A 25,005-nucleotide genomic window follows, 5' to 3' on the forward strand; every position below is an offset into this window, starting at 1 on the left:
ATAGAAATGTATATCCTTCGATAGATTTACATCCTCTTGGAAAGCGTCACTATTACACTGGTGAAAAGTGCATGTATTTAGTAGAGTAATCCTTTGCTACCCTGATAATTACCTCTGTGGATTATGATATGCCATAACCCTGGAAGGGTATATATTTAGCCCCCTCATATTTTTCAAAGGGATTTTCTGAAACATTGATATGCCTTTCGCATCCTCTCTGAACAGTGGATGACTTTATGCTGTAAAAACTGTAGATGCAAACGTATAGGTCTAATAAGTATCCTCACTTACTAAAATCACTGACAAAGTCCAATCCATTATTTGTTATTTGATTTAGATTCACAATTAGGCTGCTACACATTGAAGTGAAAGGTGAAGTCAATGCACACGTTTTGCTTTTGTCCAGTGGAGGGCACCATATCCAAGATCAAGTCGGACACGCCTCTAATGTGGGAACTTGACTAAGGGAGCTACTTTGTTTTGTTAAGTTGCTCATATTCAAACACCAGTGTTCTTTAAATTAATATTGGGTCTTCCATAAGTCACACTTTACAATTTATAATTACAATTTATGCCACCCTTTAATATTAAGATACAGACTTCACTAATATTGTTAACAGTGCAGAGATAGCAGTGACCCATCAACAACAGCATATGTTGTTATTATAGAATGAAGTGATATTTGACTCCATAATAGATCCTGACACTAATGTAAGACCTGCAGTGTTGCAGTGTTGCCTCCTCTCCACTAGAGGGCGCTGTGCAGACCTGGGCTCTGCGCTCTCTAAAAGGGAAGGGTCGCTTTTCTAATTTGACCACTTTTATGATGTCTGATCGCTTTATGTTGCTTTGAGTCTCATTGTTGATACTTGTTGAAACGAGCTCGGCTCGTATAAATTAGGCCAAGATGTCAGCGAGCGCTGTTTATGTCTTGGATCTAAAAGGAAAGGTAAGATAATGCAGCAGCTGCTATGATGCTAAGGTTAGCTTGTGGCTAACAGCGGCTAACACATTCTCACAGGGATTATCGCGGGGTTTATGTGGCCGTGACTGAGATTGAACAATAACTCATAAAGATGTGATGGCATTTCATGCACAGTGCACCGCAGTACTGTATACTTATAATAGAAGGTTTTGTGATGACAAACCAAGTGTATGGTTCAAAGAAGAATATTGATTCCTTGATAATCATTCTTCAGCCTTATCTTATCAATTTCGGTTCAGTGTTTTATCATCTTTAAGATATTATGTCGGCACAGTTCAAGTTCCAGTCGCTTTGTTGTCATTGCCTCTGAGCTGACAGATGATTTGGCTCCAAACCAGAGTCACAGGTGCATCAGTGAAACAGACTCATGTCAGATGAGACTGTGGACGTGGACGTGGACAGCTCTCACTGCTGCACACGTCTGCTCTTATCTTTATATGACATGAAGCAACGTTACATGTTTAAATGCATAGTTTGTAATTGTACATTTAGTTACTAATTCATTATCGTGCTCAGAGGCACTAATACATCCGTTCTTATGTGTCATTGTTGCAGGTGTTGGTGTGTCGAAACTACCGCGGGGACGTGGACATGTCTGAGATCGAGCACTTCATGACGCTCCTGATGGACAAAGAGGAAGAGGGAACTCTCTCACCGATCCTCGCTCACGGAGGAGTCCGCTTCATGTGGATCAAACACAATAACCTCTACTGTATCCTTCTCATATCGGGCTGGTAAATCTATGTTAAAACTATGTGAAGTCAAGTCTAAAGCTTTCTAATCTGTTTATGTCAAAGCTGCACATATAGTTCACATAAACATTACAGACACAGGTGCACTCAACACAACACACTGTAACAATAGAATGTATTACAATACAATCAAATACATCACAACACAAAAGAGTACAATGACGCACAAACAGGCTGAACGGTCCTTTCATACTTCCATTCAGTCCCTTTAAAATACTTGTTTGAACTGGACTAGGTTTGTGCAAGATTTGAATTCATTAGATAATCCTTTTCCAGAGAGTGACTCCACGACATGAGCTACACAGAGTTTAATGCAGTTCTAACTTTAGGTTGATATCATTTATTTTCTCCTCTGAGTTTATATTCATGATGAGCATCTTTGTCTTGAAATAGATTCTCTAAACTGGCTGAAAGAGTGTTTTACTGCTGCCCTGAACATTAGCTGAGCCGTTTTAAAGTTTACAGCGTCATCTCATTTCAAAATGGCTGATTTTACAAAAAAATTTCATTCCAATGGACATTGTGAGCACAACCCTAAGAGCCCCTTTCTATAAATGAGCCCTATAAGAGTTTCACCACATCAAGTATGACATGATGGGTGAATAATGATAATTCATGTGCAATCTATGTGCTGTCGTGACACATATTCATGTGCAATTACTGTCGGGATCACATGCAATGGTATTTATTTATTTATAGGAGATCTTCTACTGAAAGTGTTTTTCAGACTTCCTATAAGTGATCTGTTCTTCTGGATCTACCTCTGTATCTACCTGCGTTGCACCAATGAAATTTCCCCATGTGGGACAATAAAGGAATATCTTATCTTATCTTATCTTATCTTATGATAATGAAAGAAGGGCATTCTGCTTGAGTGGCTTGGTCTTTTCATCAGTCTTATAAATTACTTGCAAACAAAAGTTGATAAATGTGTATGTGGTTTCCAGCTAACCTTTAATCAATTATAACCTTAAAAATGCAATTTGATTGACTCTTTTTTTATTTAAGGCTGTAAACCTTTAGTTGTTATAGTCGATTAATCAATAGTGTTCTAGTTAACCAAAGTTTTTAACGCTTGACTGATTATTTTACCAGGATTACAAAGGTTTGTAAGGGCCACAGCAGAAAGGAGAAGGCTTAGAGTGAGATGGCTTGAGATGTGGGGAGTACAGATAGATACAGTACTGTTTACTATTGCCTCTTTGTTGAAATATTTTGTCATAGTGTTGAATTCCTGTGGCCTTGTGGTCAGTTTACTTCTGGTCTGATAATGTGCCTGATAATGCAGCGCTTTTGCCTGGAAGCTACGTGTCATTAATACAAGGCCAGCGACTGTGTATAAACCTTAACATCTTCTCCAGTGGTCGCAACCTCCAAGAAAAACGCCAGTGTTTCATTGGTGTTCTCCTTTTTGTACAAGATTGTTCAGGTACGAGCGCATCCAAACACAAAGTACGTCCCAAACCCGCTCTGTTTATCACATGAAGAGTGGTTTCTATTTTCAGGTTTTCTCCGAGTATTTCAAGGAACTGGAGGAGGAGAGCATCAGAGATAACTTTGTCATCATTTACGAGCTGATGGACGAACTGATGGACTTTGGTTACCCACAAACCACTGATAGCAAGATCCTGCAAGAGTGAGTCATTTACACCATTCGGCAAGAGTCATTCAATTCTAAATAAATATTGCCCTTCATGATAACCCAGTGGTCCCCAAACTACAGCCCGCGGGCCACATCCGGCCCGCCAAGCTTGTCCAAGTTATATTAAAAATTTGAACAAAAAAAAAGAAATAATAATTTTTGCCGTAGGCTTTATTAGACAGTACATGGAATGAGAACGAAAGGAAGGGGAATGCAGCAAATGTCGGAGTCGGGATTCAAACTCACAATACTGTGCCTGGCCGTTCATTTTACCTTTCACCTGTAATGCCCACATTTCCCCAAGAGATGGCCACTGTTCCCTGTAAGCTGCGCCTGCGCAGCTGCGCACTGCTCGCACATAGTGCACCGCTCGCACATAGTGCACCGCTCCTGCTCGCACATCGTGCACCACTCGCACTTAGTGCACTGCTCCTGCTCGCACATAGTGCACCACTCGCACTTAGTGCACTGCTCCTGCTCGCACATAGTGCACCGCTCGCACATAGTGCACCGCTCGCACATAGTGCACCGCTCGCACATAGTGCACCGCTCGCACATAGTGCAGTGCACCGCTCGCACATAGTGCACTGCTCCTGCTCGCACATAGTGCACCGCTCGCACATAGTGCACCGCTCGCACATAGTGCACCGCTCTGCACCGCTCGCACATAGTGCACCGCTCGCACATAGTGCACCGCTCGCACATAGTGCACCGCTCGCACATAGTGCCCTGCTCCTGCTCGCACATAGTGCCCTGCTCCTGCTCGCACATAGTGCCCTGCTCCTGCTCGCACATAGTGCACCGCTCGCACATAGTGCACCGCTCGCACATAGTGCACCGCTCGCACATAGTGCACCGCTCGCACATAGTGCACCGCTCGCACATAGTGCACCGCTCGCACATAGTGCCCTGCTCCTGCTCGCACATAGTGCACCACTCGCACATAGTGCACCGCTCGCACATAGTGCACCGCTCGCACATAGTGCACCGCTCTCACATAGTGCACCGCTCGCACATAGTGCCCTGCTCCTGCTCGCACATAGTGCCCTGCTCCTGCTCGCACATAGTGCCCTGCTCCTGCTCGCACATAGTGCCCTGCTCCTGCTCGCACATAGTGCACCGCTCGCACATAGTGCACCGCTCGCACATAGTGCACCGCTCGCACATAGTGCACCGCTCGCACAAGAAAATCTATGGCGTGCAGAAAATAAAATTCATCACAAACGGCCACCGGGGCCAATCAAGCAGGAAGCGCAAGTGTTTGACACTGAAGAAGACTCTTGTGGACAGTAGAAGACTCTTGTGGACAGTAGAAGACTCTTGTGGACAGTAGAAGACTCTTGTGGACAGTAGAAGACTCTTGTGGACAGTAGAAGACTCTTGTGGACAGTAGAAGACTCTTGTGGACAGTAGAAGACAGTAGATAATTAATCATTATTTAATGCAATTGTTGCTTTGTTACAAGTTACTGGTCAAATCTTGCGTGTAATTTATAGTAATTCATTAGTTCACACAAACACGCCATATTTTCCTGGCCCGGCCCCTCGGCCAAATTTTAGAACCCAATGTGGCCCTCGAGTCAAAAAGTTTGGGGAGCACTGTGATAACCTATATTTGTCCCACAATGGCGAAATTCTAGTGTTGCAACACAGATTAGGTGCAGAAGTATAGTATTAAAAATAGACAACTTGGAACTTCTTGGCATTTTAATTCCCAACAACATGACGCTTATGTATTGCTCATCAGTCTATGGGACAGTGTTTGTGTTTTCGCTGCGTAGTTACACGAAAAGAGACACGAAAAAAATAACGTTTGTGTTGCAACAGTCTTCAGTAACACGCCATGTATCGTTTAAATTGGAACGTGAACATGGAAGAAACTCATTTGTTCATGTTTCAATAACTTGGAATTTCATGAAGTTTAAGAAACAGATTTAGAACAGAATTATAGGTCTCGTAACATTTATTTCAGAAACTCAAAACTGCGAAGAATGATTGGAAAATGTACTTGTGCCGCAGTCAAGCTCCATAAACCTCTTTGTTTGTGTCACAAAGTCCAAAATCACAAAATGATGCTATTGCAGTATCCATCTGCTGCTGCTCCTAAACTTACTGCACACTTAAACCTCTGCCAGATTAAATACTTTATGTTCTCCACACAACAAACATTGATTGAGGCTTGTATTGTTTGTATTTTGGCTTTGGAAGGTGCACGATGTCACATTTTTGTACTCAAACTGCTCGTCTCCATTATGTCATATTCATCTAGCATTTCTTTAAACCCTTACTGGTATTTGCATGACTCAAAGCCCTTGACCAATGTGCTTCAGATCTGACCTGTAACATGACCTGGTAATAGGCTGATAATGGAAACAAATAATAATCACGATTATTTAAGATGTAAATGTAATCCCAAATGACTTAAAATGAAAAGCAGGAACAGATGAAATGAAAGCAGGAGCCGTATCTCACAGAAATAACCTAAACGTACTCAATAAATGGAAAAGTACAAGCCATGAACTTTTCCACTAAAGGAAACGCGCGTTCGTGCAATGGAAGTGCTTAAATTTGTTAATAATTGCTGATAAACTGATTAATTGCACAGTTCTACCTGGTGCTTTCCCTCTTTATTCATTTACAAGAAACATTTACAGTATATTATTATGTTTTCTGAGCAATGATCACTTTTATAATTAATTTGGCATCAGTGATAAAGTAGATAAGTGGAACGATCAGTGACTGTGGAGGACAACCAAAGACAATACATGCGCAAACGTTACTCAATGCACTTTTAACTTGCTTTTACTGTTAGAATATTGAAAGAACATTGTTAGTTATATTTAGATTATCATTGTGTTGTCGGTTGTATTCCGATCGTGCCGTCTCCACGAGGTGTTTTTCATTTTTGGGGGCCCTAAAGTCCCTCTTTCCTCAGTGTTTATGTGTGTGTTTGTTTGTCAGATACATAACACAAGAGGGCCACAAGCTGGACACTGGTGCCCCGCGTCCCCCGGCAACAGTGACCAACGCCGTGTCCTGGAGGTCAGAGGGCATCAAGTACAGGAAGAACGAGGTCTTCCTGGACGTCATCGAGTCGGTCAACCTCCTGGTACATTTTGGACACAGACACACAGACGGACACACACAGACGGACACACACAGACGGACACACACAGACGGACACACACAGACGGACACACACAGACGGACACACACAGACGGACACACACAGACGGACACACACACAGACAGAGACACACAGACGGACACACACAGACGGACACACACAGACGGACACACACAGACGGACACACACAGACGGACACACACAGACGGACACACACAGACAGAGACACACAGACGGACACACACAGACGGACACACACAGACGGACACACACAGACGGACACACACAGACGGAGACACACAGACGGACACACACAGACGGACACACACAGACGGACACACACAGACAGAGACACACAGACGGACACACACAGACGGACACACACAGACGGACACACACAGACGGACACACACAGACGGACACACACAGACGGAGACACACAGATGGAGACACACAGACGGAGACACACAGACGGAGACACACAGACGGAGACACACAGACGGACACACACAGACGGACACACACAGACGGACACACACAGACGGACACACACAGACGGACACACACAGACGGACACACACAGACGGACACACACAGACGGACACACACAGACGGACACACAGACACAGACAGACACACACACAGACACACACACAGACACACACACAGACACACACACAGACACAGACAGACACACAGACACAGACACAGACAGACACACACAGACACACACAGACACACACACAGACACACACACACAGACACACACAGACAGACACACACACAGACACACAGACACACACACAGACACACACACAGACACACACACAGACACACACACACACAGACACAGACAGACAGACACACACAGACAGACACACACAGACACATACAGACACACACAGACACATACAGACACACACAGACACATACAGACACACACAGACAGACACAGACACACACAGACACACACAGACAGACACAAACACACTTTCTGCTTGTAAACTTCCTGTGTTACTCTGCTCCGCCCCCAGGATTTCTAAACTTTCCGTAAACATAGAAATGAGATGGAATTAGTGATGTAATAGTGTAATAGGCTCATTATAATGTGTAAAGATAATGTGGGAGTGTTATTAAGGCTCAGAAGTGATGTCGTAACTCTCCATGACGTGGTGATGGTTTTCAGTCCAAAAATGCGTTTGTGAACATGTAGCTGAACAGCCCCGAGCTTCTGTTAATATTCTTTTCATTTTGGAAAGTCTGGGGGGGAATGTATGGGAAATTTGCTTGTGGAAACTGGAAGTGGGCGACCGTGTCATAATCCTCTTTCATAACTCGCAACATGCTTAATAAGCTTTTTAGAGTCACCTTTAATCTGCCATTGTAGGTAATCAAACGATGGTTAGAAGCTGATTAATTAAATGCCATGTTGCTAACTGTGTATCTTTTATAGTCTGTGATGTAATTGAGGTTTGATACACAAACTTTCATTGGATTAGTGCTGTCAATTTAGTTTTTAATTGTATATTCTGATACATTAGGGCTGCAACAATTTACCAGCTAATTGTGACCATAAAAATGATTGTAATAGTATTTTAGAAAATGTAAACGTCTCTATTTACAAGAGAAATTATCTTTTGAGTGTTTAACTAATGGATGTATAATTGTTTTACTATTAGAATTATCCCTGCTGACGGCCGTAAGGAACATTAATCATGCTTCTTCTACAGTAGATGATACAGTTCTATATGTACAGTCTTCTCCCTGCCTGAGTGTCTGTGCGTGTCTATTGCAGGTCAGTGCCAACGGGAACGTCCTGCGCAGTGAGATCGTGGGCTCCATAAAGATGCGTGTGTTCCTGTCCGGGATGCCTGAGTTACGGCTGGGCCTTAACGACAAAGTGCTATTTGAAAACACTGGACGTGAGTTGGTCTGCAAGCACGGGGCACAGCGGTAACCCGGGGCACAGCGGTAACCCGGGGCACAGCGGTAACACGGGTAACACGGGTAACACGGGGCACAGCGGTAACACGGGTAACACGGGTAACACGGGTAACACGGGGCACAGCGGTAACACGGGTAACACGGGGCACAGCGGTAACACGGGTAACACGGGGCACAGCGGTAACACGGGGCACAGCGGTAACACGGGGCACAGCGGTAACACGGGTAACACGGGGCACAGCGGTAACCCGGGGCACAGCGGTAACCCGGGGCACAGCGGTAACCCGGGGCACAGCGGTAACCCGGGGCACAGCGGTAACACGGGGCACAGCGGTAACACGGGGCACAGCGGTAACACGGGGCACAGCGGTAACCCGGGGCACAGCGGTAACCCGGGGCACAGCGGTAACACGGGGCACAGCGGTAACACGGGGCACAGCGGTAACACGGGGCACAGCGGTAACACGGGGCACAGGGGTAACACGGGGCACAGGGGTAACACGGGGCACAGCGGTAACACGGGGCACAGCGGTAACACGGGGCACAGCGGTAACCCGGGGCACAGCGGTAACCCGGGGCACAGCGGTAACCCGGGGCACAGCGGTAACCCGGGGCACAGCGGTAACCCGGGGCACAGCGGTAACCCGGGGCACAGCGGTAACCCGGGGCACAGCGGTAACACGGGGCACAGCGGTAACACGGGGCACAGCGGTAACACGGGGCACAGCGGTAACACGGGGCACAGCGGTAACCCGGAGCACAGCGGTAACCCGCGGTAACCCGGGGCACAGCGGTAACCCGGGGCACAGCGGTAACCCGGGGCACAGCGGTAACCCGGGGCACAGCGGTAACACGGGGCACAGCGGTAACCCGGGGCACAGCGGTAACCCGGGGCACAGCGGTAACCCGGGGCACAGCGGTAACCCGGGGCACAGCGGTAACCCGGGGCACAGCGGTAACCCGGGGCACAGCGGTAACCCGGGGCACAGCGGTAACCCGGGGCACAGCGGTAACCCGGGGCACAGCGGTAACCCGGGGCACAGCGGTAACCCGGGGCACAGCGGTAACACGGGGCACAGCGGTAACACGGGGCACAGCGGTAACCCGGGGCACAGCGGTAACCCGGGGCACAGCGGTAACACGGGGCACAGCGGTAACACGGGGCACAGGGGTAACACGGGGCACAGCGGTAACACGGGGCACAGCGGTAACACGGGGCACAGCGGTAACACGGGGCACAGCGGTAACACGGGGCACAGCGGTAACACGGGGCACAGGGGTAACACGGGGCACAGGGGTAACACGGGGCACAGGGGTAACACGGGGCACAGGGGTAACACGGGGCACAGCGGTAACACGGGGCACAGCGGTAACACGGGGCACAGCGGTAACACGGGGCACAGCGGTAACACGGGGCACAGCGGTAACACGGGGCACAGGGGTAACACGGGGCACAGCGGTAACACGGGGCACAGCGGTAACCCGGGGCACAGCGGTAACACGGGGCACAGCGGTAACACGGGGCACAGCGGTAACCCGCGGTAACCCGGGGCACAGCGGTAACCCGGGGCACAGCGGTAACCCGGGGCACAGCGGTAACCCGGGGCACAGCGGTAACCCGGGGCACAGCGGTAACACGGGGCACAGGGGTAACCCGGGGCACAGGGGTAACCCGGGGCACAGCGGTAACCCGGGGCACAGCGGTAACCCGGGGCACAGCGGTAACCCGGGGCACAGCGGTAACACGGGGCACAGCGGTAACACGGGGCACAGCGGTAACACGGGGCACAGCGGTAACCCGGGGCACAGCGGTAACCCGGGGCACAGCGGTAACCCGGGGCACAGCGGTAACACGGGGCACAGGGGTAACACGGGGCACAGGGGTAACACGGGGCACAGGGGTAACACGGGGCACAGCGGTAACACGGGGCACAGCGGTAACACGGGGCACAGCGGTAACACGGGGCACAGGGGTAACACGGGGCACAGGGGTAACACGGGGCACAGGGGTAACACGGGGCACAGGGGTAACACGGGGCACAGGGGTAACACGGGGCACAGGGGTAACACGGGGCACAGGGGTAACACGGGGCACAGCGGTGTGTGGAACCAAGGCTGCATTTCACTCTGCGCATTACTTTTTGTTTTGTGTTTGTTGATACATTTGATCAGTTTAAGTTGAGGTGGGCAATATATTTAATACTGTGAATGTTGTTTTGATGATATTCAAAATGTGAATGTTGAGCATATGAAAAATATATGTATAAGGTAATATTTCTGGTTCATTTTGCAGACATTTTCCACTTGCTTGATGATTACACCTTAATTAATATGCTTAAATACATGTTTTAACAAGACAACATTGCAACCGGATAAAGTAACTCAGAGTTTATGGAAAGATACATACACAACATATTGCAAGTAGAGATGTCACAGTATTGAATTTTAGTGTTACGACTAAAAGTGAGAAAAATCATGAATATTTAATAATTTAATAATTATTGCGACTGAACAAACAACAGTAAAATCTTATATTTTCTCTCATTCTAACATGTTTCTGTTCCTCAGGTTTGTGAGCAGCTGAGGAAATTGAACTTTCTGAAAGACAAAATAAAGTTATTTTACATTTTAGGTCTATTTTTGTGCCGTATATATTAAAAGAAACCAACTTAAATTTGTTTCTAAAATTGTCACAATTATTATTTTCTAGTACTTATTATATTGTGATCTGAATAATCATGATCATTGATAAACCAAATGAGGTTCATATCCCTAATTGTTAAAAAAGTTGAAGATGGCAGAGACAAGAATACAATTGTTTGGTAATTTATATAAAGTACAAAACAAAAAATAACTAAATTGCCTTAAATTAAAATGCTCAACATGTATATTATAGTGGGAAACTACTGCAACTACAATAATTTACTTTGCATTAAGCTTTTATAAATGATCTTATTTTTTACATTTTAAACCATCTGGTCTTAGTTTTGAGGAACTTTACTGTATTTCCAAGCTACGTCAGTATCACATTCACATCAGCAGCCATTCCTCTGTTATTGAACATCAGAACCACGACCTGAATAACTCTAGCTCTCGTGTGTTCAGGAGGGAAGAGTAAGTCTGTGGAGCTGGAGGATGTCAAGTTCCACCAGTGCGTGCGTCTGTCGCGTTTTGAGAACGACCGCACCATCTCCTTCATCCCCCCGGACGGAGAGTTCGAGCTCATGTCCTACCGCCTCAACACACACGTGAGTCCTCTTGACTTAGTTCTGTCCTTTTTACATCAGGTTTCATCGGACGGAAGAGATTTAAGGGAAACACAAACATTTTTTCACGTAGGTAGACTATTTTTGTTACATTTTGCTCATTGTGAACCGCGAGATTGATCTAAAACGGCTTGATCTATAAAGACTTGATCTAAAACGACTGGATCTAAAACGGCTGGATCTCAAACGGCTGGATCTCAAACGGCTGGATCTCAAACGGCTGGATCTCAAACGACTCGATCTAAAACGACTCGATCTAAAACGACTCGATCTAAAACAGCTTGACGATAGAAATTCATTGAGTTCCTCCAAAACCTCAGAACTGATTCCATGCTGTTGGCCCCGCCTCTAAATTCACATGTAAGTACAGGGCTGGGCAGGGCTAAGGGGAAGGTGAAAACAGAATTTTTCTTACTCCACAAATACAGAAAAGTACATTCAAACATTTGGTATATCGCTGCACATCTTCTTTGACCTCTGGACTGTCCTAAAGAGTCCAGTTCATGTCTGTTTAGAAAGAAGAGACGTTAAGTTGAAACTGTTAGCAGTAACAGCCGGCGTCCCTGAGAGATCTGGAAGAGTCTCTTTGGAAAGTTTACGTTAAACCAAAGTGTTTGTGATTCTGAGCTGAGCCATGTCTCTTCGCTGTGTAAATATAGGTCCAGAAATGCTGTTTGAATGGGCCCATAAACAATTGACTCGCAAACAAGTGCTTTGTTAGCATTTTTCTCCAGCTTTTATACAATTTTAATACAACGCAACAATCACAACACATCTGTAGTTGTTTTAAAGGGCAAATAAAGTGAAATAGTGTAAGATTAAACAGAAGGACCGATGCCATCAAAGATTGTTGGTTACTAAAGTTCAAACTGTGATAATGTTACTGTAAGTATTTCACAACACAAGTACCAGTAAGTAAGAGTAAATGAAGGGAAGTGTGTATTATAACTCCCGAAAAATTTCCAATCTTTGTCTACGCATCCTCCCAAGTGAGAGACACGTCAGTTGTGTTGGAAAAACGCATTGTCCAAACAAAAGAAAAGTTTGTTGTTCCCATCAGTGTGTATTTATAGTGTATTTATAGTCACATCCTGGCCGTATGACATATTTATTTGTTCTAATTACTAATGGGGACTGGAATCGGAATAGTTAATTACCCTTTTTTGTGACAGATTTTCATTGGAATTGAATCTGTTCTTACTTTTTATTGCTGCTCGTGAAATAATCTGAAAATGCAGTCACAAAAAATCCTTAAGAATTGTCAAGAATTCTTATGTAAACCAGGTAAAATGCTCCGACATCAGAATGTGGAGGCAAAATTCAATAAACCATTAAACATTTTCAGTTTTGACATCAGAGCTAAACACTTATAGTTTTAAGTCTTTACAAAAGAGTCGAAATATTTTTTTTCTATTACAAAAGATGGAAATTAAAAACTTTTTATCATCTAAGTTGTATTTAAGACTCACAAAAGTATAATCTGTGATAAAGTGTGCAATATATCTGTAAATAGAATGAAAAACTCTTAAAAAAAGAAGGACAATGCAGACAATTTACAAATATTATTGTAGTTGTCGGCTGGTCATTGATACAGCAAATGACAATTCTATTGCACATTGAGATGTTCTAAATACATTTGAACAAAATTAAGGTTGAAATATGGTGACAGAAAGCTCCTAGATTGAACATATTTACGACTAAAGTTTATTACTGAGATCAAAATCCAGTTAGTTTGATATTTTTTGACATCTTAGTGTAATAACACCACTGTCTTTGTTATGAACGGTCTTTTAGCATGTCGTTCAGAGTCTGTATAGTCCAAATTAATTACAATAATCAAATGTTTTAATCCTCTTCTAGTCACTGTTCAATTGTGTGCGTTTGTTGTTCCTACTTTTCTGACAAACCTATTTCAATCGTGTTGTTGTAATGCTCTGTTCTGTCCACTAGATAGCGACATCCCCACACACCACACACCACAACATCACAGTATTACCAAAGCTAACGCACTTTTTGTCTCTTTTCCAGGTGAAGCCGCTGATATGGATCGAGTCCGTCATCGAGAAGCATTCCCACAGTCGCATCGAGTACATGATTAAGGTTTGGCCACGCCCTCTCATGAGCTCCAGTGACATTTAGGCAGCGACTCAAACATAAGCTACAGCTAGTTATTCTAAGAAGTTTATTAACGCAGGGTGTGGAGCGCTCAGCAGAACAACAGACGGCTTCATAATGAATTAGCCGAGCCTTCATGTTCACGTGTAGACTCCACCTTGTTGTAGTAGACTGTCATAGCTATACGGCGTTTGTGATTTGTACAACAGGGCTGCGGTATAGTAGAAAAACAATCATGCTTTGAAGATTTCTCTCTTATAATGGTCTTATTTGTACAACACAAATCATAGTTGTGCTCAATTAACCGTGCACTTCTTTTGGAGAGAGCGAGCAGACAAAAATGCACATATACAGTTTATTAGGTTTTCAGTCTGAGTACTGTATTTTCCGGAGTATAAGTCGCACCAAAAAATGCATAATAGAGAAGAAAAAAACATATACAAGTTGCACTGGAGTATGAAATGCAGTTGCAAGTGTGAAAATAACAAATAATATCACATATAAGTCGCTCCGGAGTATAAGTATATAAGTATAATATAAGTATAAATCGCACCCCGGCCAAAACAATGAAAAAAAAAGTGCAACTTATAGTCCGGAAAATACGGTATCTAATAGAACGTACTGTCCCTATCAAATATTAAAGCATTGACAACACTGTTCAAGAAAATATTTGAAAGTAGAATATAATGTTGCTCCAAAGTATAACTAAGTCCAAAGATGGTCTAATTTAGAACAGTCTGATTTACGACTCATAAGTTAAAATAATTATTTTTGGTTTCAGATTTTGTTGTAAATTGTTTTATTTCGGAACATCATTTTTAAGTTGCAAGTTGTATCTTTTCTAATGGAGGGTCCGGACCGCTTGCTGTGGAATGTTCCACAGTGGGCTTTAAACGTGTATATCTTGCATTCAAATCATTACAGATACCGTATTTACCGGACTATAAGTTGCACTGGAGTATAAGTCGCAACAGCCAAAAAAATGCATAATAGAGAAGAAAAAAACATATATAAGTTGCACTGGAGTATGAAATGCAGTTGCAAGTGTGAAAATAACAAATATCACATAAGTCGCTCCGGAGTATAAGTATATAAGTATAAATATAAGTATGTGTCGCTCCCCGGCCAAAACTATGAAAAAAGTTGCGACTTATAGTCTGGAAAATACAGTTTCGAACGAACTTGAATTCTGCGAGCTACAGTTCTCCAGCTCCAGCGTCACCTGCTCGTCTCCATGGAGCTCAGTTCAAAGACACACCGTGGAACATTCTTGAAAAGCTACGCGGTGCACCTTTTGACAGCCGAACGCATTACACATCACTTCACACTTTGCGAATACGCCGTCGTTAATAAATCATGTCTCTCGCGCCTCTCGTTCTCTTTTTCCCAGGCCAAGAGTCAGTTCAAGAGGCGTTCCACCGCCAACAACGTGGAGATCCACATTCCTGTGCCAACGGACGCAGACTCACCCAAATTTAAGACAACCGTGGGCAGCGTCAAGTGGGTGCCCGAGAACAGCGAGATCGTCTGGTCAATCAAGTCGTTCCCCGTGAGCAGCACTGACTCATAATTGCACCTTCTGACAAACGCACAGACGACGCACACAAAAGAGAAGAGAAGCTGCTGTTGTTTGAGCTTAAGTGGAGTTTTGAATCGTGTCGGGCGTAGACATGGTTCAGATGTGTCATGGGCGATTGTAAATATTGTGATATGTCTATTATCCGCCATTGTTTTGAAATGTCACATAGTTTTAAGTGTTTAATGTGCAGCGCTACAGAGAAGTACGCTGTAGGTTTCTCCTTTGACAATGTAAGAGAAAGCAAAAGAAGGCTGTCATTTCGTTTTCTTTTTCTCGTAAATCACCGGTTGAAATGATAAGAATTACAGGACATTTATGAGGCGCTGTGGCAGATTTTTACCGTCTTAAAATGTAAAAAAAACGTCTTAAAACGTCAATCACTTAAACGCATTCTTGGCATCTAAATATTCACCGTAATGACTTTATACATGCTTTTCACAACTTTCAGAGCCCAGAGCGGAGTTTTCCTGTCACAGTAGAGTTAAAAACACTTGCTAACGGTGCAATTCCTGGTTCTCGGATGATAAATTGCTTCATAAGTCGACGCAGACTGCACACAGCGGTCTTATTTTGACCCCATGAGCTGCTTATCTACTATATCTGTACTGGGACGAGACATTTTGCCGAACTACATGAACAAAAATCATATACAGCCACTTTAAGTACAGTCTCTTTGTCAAACCAAGCTAGTTTTTTAAGCGTGGTCGCGTGTTTCACTTTGGTTTCTCGTGCGTTTTCGTTTTCTCCAGGGTGGAAAGGAGTATTTGATGCGAGCCCACTTCGGCCTGCCCAGTGTCGAGGCAGAGGACAAGGAGGGCAAACCGCCGATCAGCGTCAAGTTCGAGATCCCCTACTTCACCACCTCCGGCATCCAGGTACGTCCTCCGACATCGAACATGCTCCACATCACTCACACACTCCCGTCGCTCTCAGGCTCTGAGGTTAAACGAGGTGACGTTTAAAAGATCAGAGTCCACGTGTTCGTTCCAAATCAAATATTTTGGATAATTGCGGTTCAAACTCGTTTCCTCGCCTTTTGATTTAGAGCTCATGGCTGTCAAGTGCTGTCATGAGCGCTTTGTCCGCAACAGGAATTTAAACTATTCAAATGTGGCGCAGCGTTTGGCCAAAGGGGGCAGCAGCGGTTCATTCTGGTGTCAGGAACAAGCCCTCAGAGGACGTGAGCGAAGCCGGGGCAGGGGAAAAAACCTAGTAAACATCTCATTTTTATTCTGTTTGGAAAATGTATGGCATGCCTCAAAACATAAGACATCATCCAAAACTAAAGTAAGTGCGTGGAGAGTTTGCAAACGCATTTAAATATTGATTCAACCATATTTTATCCGAGCACACAATGCACACATGAATACAACTCAATATCTAAAAACAAATGGAACACAAATAATGAGTGTATTCATAATGTATCTATAATAGGCATATGTTGTTAAGAAATAGATGTTCGTACTAATCACATTGTTGTCACTGTTAACATGTCAGGGTCTTAAAGGGAACGTTTCTGAGGGTGTGCTACCTGCTTCTGTGTGGGTTGAACACATCTGGCTGATCAGAAAAGTTGCATAATACACTTTTGATATTTGAAGTGGGTCTTCCTGTACTAGGAAAAAAAGATATATGTACACAAAAGTCCAGTGCATAAGTCAAAAAACAGTCAGTCAAATAATTTTTCACATTTGCTTTAGCGTTTCATTTCAGACTTAAAAATGTAAATGTCAACCTCTGATATGACATTAATGTTGAATAAGTGATTATATATCATCTAGTATCTTCAATGCATTGCTATTTACAAACTTGAAAAAAGTGTTAGGTTTTCTGAGGTAAAATGTTGTGATTTGAGGTAATTAATCTTAATTTCAGAGGTTTCGACCTGTTCAGTGACTAGAAAAGATTTGTACATTGCAGAAAGACATTTTGGACTGGATTTGACTGGACAAGATGCTTTTGCGACGTACAATATTGCACTAGTTTCAAGGCTTAAAGTAAGAAAATAACTAAAACCAAATTTTGTTAACCCACAGGCAAATATTTTGATTTGATATAATGTAGTTTAACAAGTCAGAAACGTTATAAAACAGGTAAAATAACAAGTTTCTAAATGAACACCTTGAAGATACTGGATGGACAAATCGCACAACGTACTACTAAAACATTGAACTTTGGTTTCATTAATAACTCGTATTATCACTTCAAAATTAATGGCATATCAGGTGTTGGCATTTACTTTACTTTTCAAGTCTCAAATGAAACGTTAGAGCAAATGTGGAAAAAATAATAATACGATTGTTTTAAGCGTCTACATCTTCATCATCTCGTCAAAACGAACTAAGAAACCAGATAAAAATGTCTCTCCGCAAGCGAAACGTGCACGAAACATCGCCGGAGACACAGAAAATTGCATAAACAAGCGCTCATCACTGGGTCCCCCCCTTTTGCCCGTCCGTTAATCACAGTAATTCACAGCTCAAGTGAGCACACTACAGCGCAGAGAGTCCACGGCTGCAGTTCCCATGACAAGCTGACGTTTTCTCCTTGAATGAAACTTGCTGACCTCCAACTTTAAGCGTCGCGCTGGCTGTATAATTACACTTGTTCTGTCATTATACGTGTAGCAACTTTGCACACCACACGACGACGACGCGCAAAATGAACTTTTCCCATGCGCAACAATGGCAAACTTAACGCATGCAACGTGTTTTGTCACGTATAAGGTTATGTAATGGAAGCCTGTTGCGTGGCCTGGTTCGGAGAGTGCCATGTTCACCTTTTTGTTGGGTCAATGTAAGGGCTATTGCGTTACCGCCAGTAAAAAAAAACAACAACAAAAAAACGCTGTCCCACTCGTTTGTCTGAAGGGAACGGCAAGACAATGGGTTCAATAAAACACTTTTATGGGTCATTAAGCTTGAATAGCAGAGGCAAAATGGAATAAGTCAACTCGTATTCCTTGGCTTCACCGCCTAACGCGCTCATAAAAGTAGCTTACATTTTACCTCGTGCTTTTACTTGCGTCTTGTGAATCTCTTAAAGTTTTCTGGTTCACCATTTTATCACCCGACTGTACATATTTGCTTGTTAGCTTTGTTAGCTTCGTTTGCTTTGTTAGCTTCGTCAGCGTGAGCAATTTCTTGTACAAATTCCACAAAAATACTGTTATAATAAATGAATTCTAAATGTTCATATTTTGACACAGATGACTACAAACTCACAAATTGTACTTAAAAAACAGCAATTTTCTCAGTCATTCACACCATGTCCTCTGCAAACGACTAAATACACCGTTTTATTATGTACAAAAGTTACTGAGCCTGGGGTTTTGAACTTTGCAAACCCGTCCTCGCCAGCAACTTTTAAATGACTGTTTTTGCCTCCGTCTGCGTCATCTTTCCCGTCTTTTTCGCATTTCCTTCAATAATCAAGAGGATTTGATTAAGATTTTTTCACCGCCCACACAGAAACGACAAACTCCTACACTGCAAACCCAACGTATTTATTACATCAAAGCTACGAACTGACGGATATTCGCGCACTCGCAAACTAAACTCGCATGCAACGTTTACGGCGTTAAACAACCGGTTGGCTCGGTAAACGCGCTCCTACACATTTAGTCATTTTCTATAAAGCCCGGGAAACGCACGGACGCCTGTGATTGACTCTTACGCACGTTGAATCCGTCAGACCTCCTCGCTGCGACCGAACGAGCCATTTCCCCGTTAAATCCTTACGTCAAAACGTCAACTGTTTGTCTCATTACAGGCTAAACTCAGACCAGCTTTTGTGTGTGTGTGAGAGAGAGGAGGCCGTGCAGTTTAATTAGATGCATGTAAATATCAAAGCTTGAGAAAGTTCCTCTTAACTCCACCACTAAGTGCAGAGGAGGGAGACGTGACGTGCGTGTGATGCAAGAAACGGCACCTTTTACACGTGTAAAACGGGAGTAAAACAGCACTTTGACATCAGTGGTGTGCAAAGATCACCACATATTAAAGATAATCAAGAAGAAGAATGTAGAAAATACTGGACTAGACGTACAAAAGTCAATGGAAACATATCCACATAAATGTGTACTGGACAGTCCTGGAAATCAAGATCTATGTTAAGTTATTTTAAGCCGAGACGCTGCAGGTGGATAGGAAAAATAAATAAAATACAGAGGGATACATTTAAAACATCATCTCTAGTTTAATTGAAATGTTCAGAAAAGTAGCGTATTTTCCGAACTACAGCCAAAAATGCATAATCGAGAAGAAAAAAATCATATTTAAGTTGCACTGGAGTATGAAATGCAGTTGCAAGTGTGAAAATAACAAATAATATCACATAAGTCGCTCCGGAGTAGGAGTATAAATATATAAGTATAAATATAAGTATAAGTCGCACCCTGGCCAAAACTATGAAAAAAGGTGCAACTTATAGGCCGGAAAATACGGAATGAATCATGAGGTTTTCATTCAAAAGTAAGACACAAGACACATTTCTGACATAAATCTGAAGTCTTGCTTCATTCTGTTGACATATTAGAGACAAAACAAATGCACAGAAGGGATTTGTGATCTCTCATTTAGTACTTGAGGAAACTGGATCTTACTGATAAATGTACTGAAAAGTTTGTTAAGTGTAGGAGCTACTTTAAAGCCTGATCATCTTTTCTATGGGAAGAAAATGCAAATAATCAAATTATCTAAATCTGTGAATGCAAGTTGATTAAATTAAATGATAAAACCTCTTTAGGTGCAGATCGAACAATGATATTTCTAGGTAAAAGCTCATTTGTAGAGAGCGCTAACTGACTTAAAAAAATAAATAAAGAGTTTTGCCTGTAGTGTCTCCCTTCAGTATAAAAATAAATGCAACTAAAATATCCAACATTTAACCTGCGTTTATCAAAGGTCCCAGTCTTTTTCACACCTCCTCTATACATCCTTTTAATATTTCTGCAAACTACAACTCTCAGAGCACATAAACAAGTCGGCCGATGCGGTCGAGCGTCTCGATAGCTGCAGACCACACATGTAGGCTGTACTTAACCAAAAATGATACAACAAACATCCTCTTTCCCCTTCTCATCTCCAAACCCGTAATGATATTCTCTGTCGGCGTGTGTGTGTGTGTGTGTGTGTGTCTGTGTGTGTGTCTGTCTGTGTGTGTGTCTGTGTGTCTGTGTGTGTGTCTGTGTGTGTGTCTGTGTGTGTGTGTGTGTGTGTGTCTGTGTGTGTGTCTGTGTGTGTGTCTGTGTGTGTGTGTGTCTGTGTGTGTGTCTGTGTGTGTGTCTGTGTGTGTGTGTGTGTGTCTGTGTGTGTGTCTGTGTGTGTGTCTGTGTGTGTGTCTGTGTGTGTGTCTGTCTGTGTGTCTGTGTGTGTGTGTGTGTGTGTGTCTGTGTGTGTGTGTCTCTGTGTGTGTGTGTCTCTGTGTGTGTGTGTCTGTGTGTGTGTCTGTGTGTGTGTCTCTGTGTGTGTCTGTGTGTGTGTCTCTGTGTGTGTGTGTGTGTGCGTCTGTGTGCGTGTGTGCGTTTCATTTTTTTGCTGACTTGCGTAGCCTCGGTCAGATCGGCGACTGCCTGTTTGGAGTCTCGAAATGCTGATCCGACGGAGTCTGCCGCTCGCCGTCATGTGTCTGAGGCGCTCGCTCTGTCTCCCCGGCCTCGCTGTGAGAGAGGGAGGGAGAGAAGGAGAGAGGGAGAGAGGGAGAGAGGGAGGGAGTGAGGGAGTGAGGGAGTGAGTGAGTGAGTGAGGGAGTGAGTGAGTGAGTGAGTGAGAGAGAGAGGGGGGGAGAGAGATGGAGGGAGCGAGGGGGGGAGAGAGAGGGAGGGAGCGAGGGGAGGGAGAGAGAGGGGGAGGGAGCGAGGGGAGGGAGAGAGAGGGGGAGGGAGCGAGGGGAGGGAGAGAGAGAGGCTAATGACAAGGCAGCGGTGGACGACTGGAGCGTCTGAAGCGTCTGAAGTGGCGTAGCTGCCGTCCCGCTGCAGAAGGACCGCGATGAGGGCGAAATGAATACATCTAGATCCGATAACAGTAATCCGATTTTGCTCGTCATCAAAATGGGGCTGAGACAAGTTAATCGCAACTAATTGGTCATTATGGTGGTTTAGTAATCGAATAATCATTAGCCGTCTTGTGCTGAGAGAGAAAGATGTTTTACAACTCGGACACAAAAAATTAGTATACACCTTCAAAATGGGCCAGATTTGTTAAAAATCCCAAATTTTACAATCCAAACAACTAAGCGATTAATGGAAAGAGTAATGGTAAGTCTCCAGATCAGAAACAATATTGTTAGTTGTGGCCCTACTTCAAAACAGCCGTTTCAATATTATGTTTATTTACTTTATTGTTCATCTCTAATCGAATCATGAGCAAAGTCGTAATATATCGTAGCGACGGGCATGTGACGTCCCATACTGCTGATTATTGTGATTGGAGATGCCAAAAGAAGATCATCGTCGCAATTTTAGAACATTATCGGATTCTGAGTGGATTCTGTATTCCAGAAACCATAGAAAAAACAAAAGATATTTATGTCAAGTTGTTTTAAAGCTCATAATAAGTCAATAATCGCATCTTAATCAATACATGAAAGTATTTTGCCATCTCCATCATCAACAAATCCTTTTTTGTTAGTTTTGGTTCACTTTACCTGTTCAGACGATCGTTGGTTTGATGCATTTCCTTTACGCATCAGCAATGTACAATTTAATGGTGTTTGTGGTTAGTTAGAATTCATTTCCTTTAGTTATTTAAAAGTGCACAATGTAACTTTTCTGATTTGAAGTTTGCCATCTGCTGTGCCTGGAATCTTCCATAATATGAAATAATAATTATACAGAATAATATTACAATCAATCCAAACGTATATAGTTTTATTTAGGCAAGGCAAGTTTGGCCGGTCCATGTTTTGCATGAACATGAGCTGTACTTTGGTGCTAGGCCATGGCGAGAGCTGCTTTAAAGTCTCTTCTGAGCCTGACACCGGTGCACAGACCTGAGAAAACCTTGCACGAGCAGAACCATAAGCATTTGTGTGGTATATTTCTATAGGGGACGGTGCACTCGCAGGATGGGAGGGTGAGAAGTTAAGAAACGTCTCTAACTTTGACGAGAAGCGGTGTGTGCCCATCTGCCCCTGCGCTCACACTATGTTTAGATCAATTTCTCGTCATATTGTTGAGACATGGGTTATTGGCTTGTGAAAGTGGTCTTGGATAATGCTGATGTGTACTTTTTGTGCTCTTGTGGGACCAGAGAAAGTACATTTAAATGGCCTTCTGTGCCTTGAAAGCACTTCCTCTTTTCACAGTGACTAAAACGACAGCTTCCTCACACGAACCAAAGACACTGGCACTTCTTCAGAAACACGGGTAGTTCCCACAGAACTGGATTGGGACACCGTTGACTGGAGGCTGGTTTCGAAACACTTCCTAATGGTTTATACTCTAGATATTTTCAAATGTCCACTCAGAACTGTTTGCATAGGACTGATTTATGTTCAATACTGCATGTAATGGTTCTCAAAGTGCTTTCTCTGTCTGTTTTTCATTCTTTTCTAGGCCTGTCACAATAATTATATCTTATTTAATAAATGAAAGCTGGAACAATGTTATTTTGGGTTCAGTATTTATCGTGTGTAACTTTTCTTTCCACGAACAGGCAACTTTTTTGGTAATATATTAAAATATCAGCTCATACTCTTCATTCTATTTATTATAGTTTATGATTTTTAGATGATGAGTCTTGCAAACTTTATTGAATGCCACAGTAAACATGTTTAACCAAATAAAGGTTGAACTATGATGACTGAAAGACCAGAGGTGACGGAGCATTTGCAGTTGCTCCAGATATCTAAATTATGGCCCGGGGGCTAAATGCGGCCCTCAGACCAATCTTTGTTGGCCCTCAGGCTTGACCCAAACAACAACAAAAATTGTACTTTTTACTGTAAAATTGGAAAAAAATCAAACATTTTGACGTTATACCAACTTAATATTAATGTTACAAGTCTTATTAAAGGTGTAGAAGGTCATCAAAACTATGTCAAATGAAAAAATTTACATTGACGGAAAAAAAATCTTCCTCTTAATATTAGATCTGCCTCTTAACTAAACTAAAACATGTCTCTTCAGGCTGGATTTATAATTATTATTTTTACTGTTATGGTTTTTATTAGTATTTTCATTTATTTGAGTAATTGTTCTGGTCACTACTTTCTTTTCGTTTCTTTTTTTGCATGAGAATGTTCTATGAATGAATTACTGCTATTTCAACAAAGTTCAGGCAATTTTGTCCAACAGACGCCGTGCGAACCATAAATATCTCCCAGCAAATCACGTCGAGCTGCTCATATCCCAACACGTTCTGAGCCCACGAGTTTTCTTTTCTCTCCTCAGGTGCGTTACCTGAAGATCATCGAGAAGAGCGGGTACCAGGCGTTACCGTGGGTGCGCTACATCACTCAGAACGGAGGTGAGCCCGGGAGGTCAACGCTCCGCCTTCTGCCCGTATGTGCGGCGCGCTTAGGCAACGCTTGGGCAACGCTGTGCAACGCTGTGGGAACTTTGTGTTTAAAAAAAAAAAGACATCAGTGTAGAACATGAGGCAACGCGGCCACAGCCTGAGAAATATGAGAAAGTGAACTCTTTTTGGCATGATTTCTTTTCTTTCTTTCTTTTTTTTTTGCGTTCAAAGATTACCGTATTGCACATGCCGCTCCGTCCGCTAATGTCGCCACTAATTGCCAAACATCCTCCTCTCATTTCCTTCGACTTTTCATTTTTGGGTGGAAACGTCAGCTGCTGCCCACTCTCGATTTCTCTCCTTTTTTATTTTATTTGTGCATTTCATTAGGCTAATTTTCATTTCCTCCGCAGATTATCAGCTCCGGACTCAGTAGGCGGCTCCGCGCGGCGACAGGTGGACCTCCAGAAGAAGGGGCGGGGCTCAGTTTAGCCGCTTCTCTTTCGAAGGCGGAGCGGCGCCCCCTCGTATCCGACGGCAACCCTTTTATTTTTTGTATTTCAGTCAAGATATTTGACATTTCTGATCAATGCAAATGTTAGAAAAGGTCCAAAACGAGCAGGAGAAATGTTTACATCCAACTTAAAATGCGCGTTATGCAACTTTTCTGGCTGCGTTGCCACCTGCTCGTCTCCGTGGAGATGTTACAGCTTTGCCTGGAATGTTTTAAACTTGTCGGGTCAGATCTGTGCAGAGGCAAGCACACTCGCGGTGTAAAAAAAAAAAAAAAAAAAGGTTTTCAAGCGATTTTTGCGCAATAAAACGCCTGTAATTGAGTAAATAAAAGACACGTAAGTCCAATGCTGTACTGTGGGACATTCCAGGCTAAACAATGACCTCCATGGAGACGCGCAAAGGAGAGAAAAAGTTACATAGTGTACCTTTTAACACCGTGAATTGTACACAATCATTGAGATGATTGCAATTCGTCTGGTGATACTGTAATCGTCAGCACTCGTCAGTTCAAATCGAAGAAGCTGCTTTGCCCCGGCGCATTTCACTCCAGAGTCAAATGCGATTATTATTTGTATATATTGTTACATGGAATAAATCAGTGTTATTAGTTGCACAACA

General features: G+C 43.3%; 1 protein-coding gene across 1 annotated transcript; it reads left to right on the forward strand.

Annotated features, from left to right (window-relative positions):
• The first annotated feature begins 757 nt into the window (after positions 1–757).
• ap1m1 (adaptor related protein complex 1 subunit mu 1) lies at positions 758–25,005 on the forward strand. Its single transcript, XM_072440764.1, has 12 exons — positions 758–949; positions 1,541–1,697; positions 3,099–3,166; positions 3,243–3,373; positions 6,340–6,487; positions 8,301–8,427; positions 11,555–11,697; positions 13,744–13,815; positions 15,221–15,379; positions 16,159–16,284; positions 23,805–23,880; positions 24,285–25,005. The coding sequence occupies exons 1-12, from the start codon at positions 908–910 to the stop codon at positions 24,305–24,307; spliced, it is 1,272 nt and encodes a 423-aa protein (XP_072296865.1). The 5' UTR covers positions 758–907; the 3' UTR covers positions 24,308–25,005.

The sequence above is a fragment of the Eucyclogobius newberryi genome, unplaced genomic scaffold, assembly GCF_026437365.1.
Source record: "Eucyclogobius newberryi isolate DKJ021-1_F unplaced genomic scaffold, fEucNew1.0.hap1 SCAF_12, whole genome shotgun sequence".
In the NCBI taxonomy this organism is placed as follows: domain Eukaryota; kingdom Metazoa; phylum Chordata; class Actinopteri; order Gobiiformes; family Gobiidae; genus Eucyclogobius; species Eucyclogobius newberryi.

What these genes read in the sequence shown, in the direction of transcription:
- ap1m1 (XM_072440764.1), top strand. Translation starts at nt 908, where the DNA reads ATGTCAGCGAGCGCTGTTTATGTCTTGGATCTAAAAGGAAAG. An exon ending in GATAGCAAGATCCTGCAAGA is followed by an intron (nt 3,374 to 6,339) that starts GTGAGTCATTTA and finishes TTTGTTTGTCAG; the next exon opens with ATACATAACACAAGAGGGCC. An exon ending in TCGAGTCGGTCAACCTCCTG is followed by an intron (nt 6,488 to 8,300) that starts GTACATTTTGGA and finishes TGTCTATTGCAG; the next exon opens with GTCAGTGCCAACGGGAACGT.